This window comes from Neolamprologus brichardi, chromosome 16, assembly GCF_056152115.1.
Source record: "Neolamprologus brichardi isolate AB-2024 chromosome 16, ASM5615211v1, whole genome shotgun sequence".
Taxonomy (NCBI): domain Eukaryota; kingdom Metazoa; phylum Chordata; class Actinopteri; order Cichliformes; family Cichlidae; genus Neolamprologus; species Neolamprologus brichardi.
The window spans coordinates 11,796,173-11,804,636 of NC_142119.1; the positions used below are offsets into that span (position 1 = coordinate 11,796,173).

At 39.4% G+C, this 8,464-nt stretch overlaps 1 protein-coding gene across 1 annotated transcript; it reads right to left on the reverse strand.

The window, feature by feature from the left end:
• Window positions 1–2,251: 2,251 nt before the first annotated feature.
• On the reverse strand, window positions 2,252–6,553 carry LOC102779126 (dual specificity protein phosphatase 19-like). The gene is made up of 4 exons (XM_035914420.2): window positions 6,328–6,553; window positions 5,281–5,327; window positions 4,989–5,141; window positions 2,252–2,452 (listed from the first exon to the last, which is right to left on the reverse strand). Exons 1-4 carry the CDS (start codon window positions 6,551–6,553, stop codon window positions 2,252–2,254), a joined length of 627 nt encoding a protein of 208 aa, XP_035770313.2.
• Between the last annotated feature and the right edge of the window lie 1,911 nt (window positions 6,554–8,464).

Below are 8,464 nucleotides of genomic sequence, written 5' to 3' on the forward strand. Positions count from 1 at the left end.
TCTGCATTGAATCATACCTGTTATTAATCTCTGTCTCTCTTCCACAGCATGTCTTTATCCTGTCTTCCTTCTCTCACACCAACCGGTCCCAGCAGATTGACGCCCCTCCCTGAGCCTGGTTCTGCCGGAGGTTTCTTCTTGTTAAAAGGGAGTTTTTTCTTCCCACTGTCGCCAAAGTGCTTGCTTATAGGGGGTCATATGATTGTTGGGTTTTTCTCTGTGACTAATATTGTAGGATCTACTGTACAATATAAAGTACCTTGAGGCGACTGTTGTTGTGATTTGTGATATATAAATAGAAGAAATAATAAATAATAAAATAAATAAATACTTGTCTTAAGGTTTGTGAAGCTTTGATGGTCATCAAAAACATATTCAACATTACAGAACTGTTGTATGTTAAGCTACATTCAAGGGATTTCTTCTTCTTCTTCATTCTGAATAATATTACATTATGGATTTTTTTTTTTTTTTTGTTCCCCCTAACTTAACTTTTTGTCAGATGTCTTGATGCCATCAAATTTAAACTGAACCAATATTTTCATGAAATAGTAAAAATGTCTGAGTTTAAACATTTTGCATGTTTTCTGTGTTCTCCTGTGAATCAAGTATTGATTCTTGAGATTTGCGTGTTATTGCATTCTGTTTTTGGTTATATTTTACACAATGAGGCAATTTTGGGGGGGAATTCGGGTTGTAATAAAGTAAGAAGTGAAGGAATTTTTGCTATTGTCATCAGGCAGGCATGCGGGCAGCATGGACACCTGAGTTTGTGAATGCAATAACTCAAGAACAAGGTGATGTAGAGTTCCAATCTTAGTGAGCTCAACCTCAAGGTCAGAGGTCAGGTTTTTTGGAAATCTTGGGAATGCCATAATTTGAGATTAAGGATTCAACTAGGAGGCTAAGGGTTATGGCTAACTGCCAATTTGACCAGCTAACACTTACTAACACCGCTTCACTTGCAAGTAATTTCTCTGTTAGGAACCTTCCCGCACAAATTTAACTGTTCAAAGGCACCGATACACTGTTTTGTGTTCTCATCCAGCAGCTGCAGTCTCTCCACTGTGTGTGCACAAACAGGTAGTTTTGTAACTACTAATGAGCCATAGGGAAAAAGGAGGTCTGACATCAGAACGTTTTTTTTAGCTGTGAAAGTTTTATAAATATTAGTGCAATACACATACAAGTCCAGCCTGTAAAATAGACACAGCATTTTGAACTTCTTGTGTTTTGGTGTGATTTTTTATTATTGTTTATGTTTTAGGCTCATTAGTAGTCTTAAGTTTAGTCTGTTTTGAGTTTCTTATATTCGTGTGTCTCTGTCCTCTGTGTCCCTCTCTGTATGTTTGTGTTTATCTGTACGTGGGTGTCCTTGTGTCTTGTTTCCCTTTTCTGTTCCCATGTGCCCCTTCCTCGTGTTCATTCCATGTCTCTCCTGTCTGTCATGTTTATCCATATTTCCCCAGCCCATCATGTCTCTCTCCTTCTCTCTCTCTCTCTCTCTCTATGTCCCGTGTCCCTTAACTGTTTCCCCGTCCCACTCGTTGTCTCCTTCCGTTATCTCCCTAGTCTATCTTGTTTCCGAGTGTTTGCCTCCCAGCTTCCGTGTCATCTGTCTAGTGTGCGTCATGTTCAGTTTTGTTTCCCCGTCTCGTTAGTTAGATCACGTTCAGCTGTGTTCCCTCCTGTGGTTTGTTCCCTCAGTTGCCCTTGTGTGTATTTATGTCTGCAATCTCCCTCATACCCTGCTGTGTGCTCTGTTAATTGGTTTAGTTTCCTGTATTCTCTAGTTCAGTTTTGTTTTCTACAGGTATGACAAAAAAATGTTACTGTTGCTTCCATATTCAAAGCAATAACTGCAAAAAAGTTACAACAAGCATTTCTGTTTCAGTCATTGACATCTGTATTCACTTATTTATTTATTTTCAATTCTGGTTAGAAATAACACTCTGGAGTTTGTGGCTGCCCACCACTCCGAAACAATAAGGATGGGTCAAAATAAATTTCCCCCAAAGATACAAATCTAAATGACAGCATTCAAGCACAAAGACATCGCCGTCAAAAATAAAACACAAAGACGTAAATCATGCCTCAATGAAGAGGAAAGAGAGAAAACATGCAATTGGATGGTACTTCTGTATAAGCCACCCCTCTTCTCCTTAAAAAAAACAGACCATACATTGTAATTATCCCAAATATATTTTTATACTAAAGTATTTTAATTAAACTAACATTTTGTCTTTGTACTTCAGGACCCATTCATTGCTGGTGTTTTGTAATTCCGCAGTTGTTCCAGGAAGCCGGGGTTTGGTGAGGAGGTGGGCCGAGCTGATTTGACCAATGAGAGGGCAGCATCAAAAGACTGGCCATCGCATGACATCAGGTAGCCAGTGACCACAGCGGGTGCACGTGACACCCCGGCGTTGCAGTGGACCAACACCACGCCTTTCTAATGGAGAAACGCACAAAAATAATAATATTAAAACCACATCATTTATAAAAGATCAATATTCCATTCTTTGCCACTTGGGGCAAAATATCCTAATAAGGTCATGTTGTGCGTTTCTTATTTCGTAACAGTCCTCATCCATAGGCATGTGGGGTGATGAAGGCACAGCTCCTGTTTGACACTCTTTCATCTTTGCCCACAGCTTGGTTAAGTTTAGCTTCTAAAAACTACTTGATTAGTATCTAATTGTGAAAAAGTAGTTCTCATAATCCCTAGGTAACAGCCAGACCTTTACAGGCCAACATCCACATGTTGTTGCTGTCTACTTTCACTTGGGACAGCTTTTGTATTTGTAAACTTGGACATGGTGGCAACAAAAAGGGCCATGATAACAGTTTCATTACCACAGACCCCCGTCTTGTTTCATGATCTCATGTTCTTGAAGTATTTAATGTAACATGCTGTAAACTAAAGTGAGATGTTTTTTCTGTCATTAACTTTAACGAACAGAATTTAAATTTTATGTCATTGTTTTTTTTAAAAATCTACTCACTCAGAACTTAATCTTGGCACCTTGTTCTTTGCATTAGAGACAAGAAAATTAATATTAAATTATATTCACTGACAGAATATAATTCTAATTAAACATCTCTCTCTGTCTGTTCTTTCGCTGTTTTGTTGTTGTTGTTGTTTATAATAATATTTAATTTTGACTTTTCCTGATTGACCACATTCAAAACAGCAGATCAGAGCCTTTGTTTTGACGTCCGGATGTCCAGGCTGATCTTCACGCTCCAACGAGCGCTTTAGTTAATAGGCTTGTTTGTTTGTTTGTGTCTTTGGATGCACATTAGCTTCTCTTTTGCAGTCTGTAGCTTCCTTCTCATGAAAGGTGTACACCATAAGCTGTGTCTCAGTTACCAGGCTGAGCACTCACTGGTCAAATCAGCTGATTTGACCAACGTGCAGAGAAACAATAAGAGCTATGGAAAAAAAGTTGCAGTTCTCCATTAAGACTGAGTTTTTTTACACATTCAACAATGTTGTAAAAAGCTGACCTCTTTATCAACCAAATTTGAACAAAGATTTCTAAACAGGTACAAAATTACAAAAACAGTCATTAAAGTCTGATTTGATGCGTTATGTGGATTATTATTCTAATCTAAATCATCAGAATATGTGATATTTTATATTGTCTCCAAATTATTAGCAATCAGGGGAGAAAGAAAGTACTCACTCTGGCATGCAAAAAAATAATTTTCTTTCTCCGGGTTGGGTTTGGAATCATCATAGATGATTAATTTGAGATAATTTTGAAAAGGAATTTCTCAGAAAATAAAGGTCATAATGCAAACTCTAAAGTAAAGTTGGTATCAATTAAGTTACATTAATTTATATATTTGTCCTGCAGTCATGAACCCCGTCACATGATGCCTTTGTGGCTGTTGCTGTCGTCATGACAGCGTCCATAATCGAGCGTCATTACCAGCCAGATGGCCCACCGAGTAATTTGAGTCTGCATTTCAAAGTAAAAGCATCAGTTTGATTATCAGAGCTGGAATTACCACACACAGAAACATATCATTATGAGGATACGCATACACACAGACACGCGCACGCACACACAGAGACTTCCTGTAATCAAACACCTCTAATGACTTTGTAATGACTCTATGTGTGTGTGTGTGTGAGTGTGTGTGGGGGGTGTCATGTTAAGGTGAGTCGTGAGCTTCGCTGCTAAAAGCTTGTATGACACTGAGATCTGATCTGAGAGCAGTTGAATAAAACATGACCAAAACTAACCATCTATTATTTAAAACCAAGGATGAGGCGACAAGGAGAGGAAACACAACGAGGTGACAAGGAGAGGTTATAAGGTGAAGAAGTGTTGAAACATTTGTAAGATGTTAATGCATCCCTCAGTTTAAAACCCTTACATCTGACTGCTTGTTGCCATAAGCTAGTTAGTTTGCAAAGTACTTCATTCAACAAAAATACCCAGCTCTGCTGTTAATATTGCTTAATAGACAGTTAATATAAATATTCATATTAATGTGTAGACCATGCCTATTCATCAATATTTCTTTTTAAAATTTATTTCTCTCTATTTAATCATCTGTAATAGTTTTCAAAGCATGCAGTGTAAAAGCCACAGACAGACAGCATGTAGTTAGCAATGAGATCACATGTTAGTTATGTCCTTAAGAATTTATGTTTATCATACTAGCAGCCATTCCCAAAGTCAACAGAGCTGCAGCCCCCTTAAAAAACAGAAACTCCCATGGGGCCCATGCAATCTTAAATCTTGCTAATGCTACCCAGTCATATGAAAAGTGTTAAGGCCAATGTGTGACCCAGCTGGGAGAAATTATAGGAGAAATAAATTTCAGAGTAGAAATAAATGTAATCAATATTACTAATCACCTCCTAATACTAGTTTTAATTCACCTTTTATATAGATACATTTATTTATGTAACTCACATGTAACTTAACATTAACATTAATAATAAACACATGCATAAGAAATTATGTCACCTCAGTCTGAGCCTGCTGGATGAAGTCACAGCATTCCTGGAGGTGAGGGAGGAGATCGGTGTCGGGATGATCCAGAATACTGACAGTCTTATAGATGAACAGGTCCGGGAAGACATTCTCCACCCCAAAGGCCACATTCAGGATGTGAGACACCTGAGGAGCATAACGTTTCACTATCACTATAAAATGAAGCTTACCTATGACTACACAGTCAGAGAAACAGGAACAGAAACATAATTTTCCTTTGATAGTAGTGACTGAAACGAACTCCTTGCTTGTAAAAGAAGCTCACCTTGTGTTTTCTCAGCGTGCCAAAGTCATGTGCAGCATCCTGAGAACCTGCACACACACATACATAAAACTAGTTAGTGTGTGGTTTGACTCTCTCCAGGGTGCCGAATGAAAAACCTGCTGTGTGTATGCCCCAGCATCTACTGCAGGTCATGGGGTCATCAATGGTCTCCCACTAAATCAGTGAGCTCCGGGGTCACGTCTCCTCCCGTCCCTCACATGTAGGGGCTCATGTTACGAGCTCAGTGGTTATCGGCACTGCTGGGCTGAAGGGGACATCCAGGACAGGACAGGGAGACACAGGGAGAGGAGATGGGCTCATCTGCTTTTTTTTTTTTTTTTTTGGACTTCCTAAATTCATATCCAGGTGTTTGTTCTGCAAGTGCTAAAAACTAATAATAAATATTGAGGATAATTGTATTTATACATTGTAATTTTCAGTCAAAGCAAAGCCTCTAAAAGGGGAGCACTTCCCCCTAGTACCTTTGTATTTTTTTTCCAAATTATTTGGCCTTTGTGTTGCTCCAGTCTCCAGGAGTTTCTATGTGGATTGAGTCGTAATCCAATATTGGCTCTACAATGTTGAATCAGGGCTCGCTGGAGGCCACATTATCCATTACCAGACTTTTGTTTTTCATGTGGCTGAAGCTCTTTATGACTCAGGTATAGTTGTATAGGAACAGCTTAAATTAGCTGCTGTTTCTGTCCTCTAAACTTCTCTGTGTGTGTGTAGAGTCACTGATGGTTGATTCATCTAAAATTGTTTTGTTTTTTTAATTTCCTCACTTTTTTGGCACAAGCTGAATAATCACGTTTCCAAAGAGACACAAAATTTCTGTCTGTTTCCATATCCTCCAAACACATCCTCCTCTATCACCATGTTTTCCACTCACCTCAGCTTTTCACTTGGCTGTCCAACAGAGGAAAATGCCAGTAAAATGCTGAACCTCTTTTAACCAAATGAAATCACAGCCTAGTGGTTGACAGTGGTCATACTCTTCAATATTTCCAAGTATTCAGACAAGCGTTATTTGTTTAGGTTACTCACCCAGTAGAAGGAAGGGCTTGACAATGCCAACCTGCAGGTCCCAGGAAGTGTCAGGGATATATCCCAGCATCTTCTCTGAAGGGGGGGCGGGGTCTTCGACCACAGTGATTGTTGTACCCTTCCAAGTCTCGATGATGCGACGGCCACTCAGTGAGGTCACACGGGTGCACTGCTTCCTCAGCCGCGTCCGAGAGAAATTGTGGATCTCCTCAGTCAAGGACTGCATGCTCAGACTGACCTGGACTGCACCTGAAAGATAAATGTAAATTCATATTTCAAATAACTCCATGTCATCTGTTTAGAGAACCGGATGTGTACGAACGGGCTCACAGTTTCCTGCGATCTGAGGCAAGCTGTTATGTAAAATTCCTGCATCATTTTAGAAGAATAGAAAGCACATTTTTCCAAGCCATTTAAAGGGTTTACATCTTTGATGACACGGAATGGGAGCGCAGAGAGGATAGCAAGATCAGAAAGTACTGACACAGACTAGCTGAATAAGAAAGCACCTCCCCTTAAGTTCGCTCGTGTCTTTTGAGCTAAGGACCATAAATAAGCTCTTTGAATTTTAATTTTTAATGAATGTAACACTGTGGCTTAACAAGAAACCCCTGGATCACTTACAAGTGGTCTTAATAGCTGCTGTAAAGCTTTTTAATTAGGTCCTCTATGAGGTTTCATGTGACACTGATCTTGATTTCTATTCTGTCTCCCCATCAGGTTCAGAACTCAGTCTATAATCATGCTGACAGAGCACTGCACAATCATGCAATGATTCCCCAATACTCTTACATCACCACCAGTTTCTGATGTTTACTGAATAGAAAGAAGCAGCTGTTTACAGTTCATCTTTCATTTTATTTATTTTGTCTTCTAAATTATTTCATTTGGTTCATTATTTTGTCCATTTTGATCCTTATGCCCCAGAAAGGTCCAGTTTAAATTCAGTTGTGTACTTAAAACTCTGGACCATTTTGGTTCACATTGACATCCTTGACTCTGGCTGTGATTATCATCCTCCATCTTTGGATTTCAGGTTAACCATACTTTCGCCAACTCACTTTGACTGTGTGGTGTGCCTCAAGGCTTTGTTATGGGTCCTATTTTGCTTCCTCTTCAGCAGATAATTTGCAGAGGTACAGTTTGAGAGGTGTTATCACGTCTGTTTCACTTTCCAAATATGGCTAAACTATCTTTTCTATGCTGTCAAAAATCAGAAAGCTAGTAATTTCCTTTTTGTGTCCTTATGTGTGACCTTGCTGGTTTTGGGGCGATCGTGGCTCAAAGAGTTGGCAGTTCGTCTTGTAATCGCAAGTTTGCCGGTTCGAGCCCCGGCTCAACCGGCAAAGACAGTTTCGGTCATTGGGCAAGACACTTCACCTACCGCCTACTGGTGATGGCCAGAGGGGACGATGGCACGATATGGCAGCCTCGCTTCTGTCGGTCTGCCCCAGGGCAGCTGTGGCTACAACCGTAGCTGCCTCCACCAGTGAGTGAATGAATAGTGACATTGTAAAGAGCTTTGAGGGCCCTGAAAAGCGCTATTTAAATACAATCCATTATTATTATTTTGTCATTGCATCCTGTTCCATTTATCTTCACATGTCTACATGCACATGCACAAGTCTACAGGTGTCTTCTAACTTCACTCCTGTTTTCATTCATAATAGGTCGATAGCCTGATTCATTTGAAAGCCTGATACTCAGCCTTATCCACCCTAAAACCAGTTTTATTTGTTATCATCTATCGTCCACCTGGGCCTTACACAGAGTTTCTGTCTGATTTCTCAGACTTTTTATCTGATTCTGTTCTGAGTTCAAATAAAATAATTATTGTGGGTGATTTTAACATCTATGTAGATGTTAAAAATGACAGCCTCAACATGACATTTAATCTGTTATTAGACTCAATTGGCCTCTTTCAAAATATAAAAGAACCCACCCACCACTTTAATCACACTCTAGATCTTGTGTTAACATATGGCATAAAAACTGAACATTTAACAGTGATTCCTGAAAACCTTCTCCTGTCTGATCATTTCCTGATAACATTTAACTTTGCTTTACAATAAAGCCCTCCGCAAAGCCAGAACATCTTACTATTCATCACTGATTGAAGAAAATAAGAACAACCCCA

Coding starts and splice junctions, on each gene's coding strand:
- LOC102779126 (XM_035914420.2), bottom strand. CDS start 6,553: ATGCAGTCCTTGACTGAGGAGATCCACAATTTCTCTCGGACGCGGCTG. Junction 5,328..6,327: donor CAAGCCCTTCCTTCTACTGG/GTGAGTAACCTA, acceptor GTGTGTGTGCAG/GTTCTCAGGATGCTGCACAT. Junction 2,453..4,988: donor TCCAGCAGGCTCAGACTGAG/GTGACATAATTT, acceptor TTTCTCCATTAG/AAAGGCGTGGTGTTGGTCCA.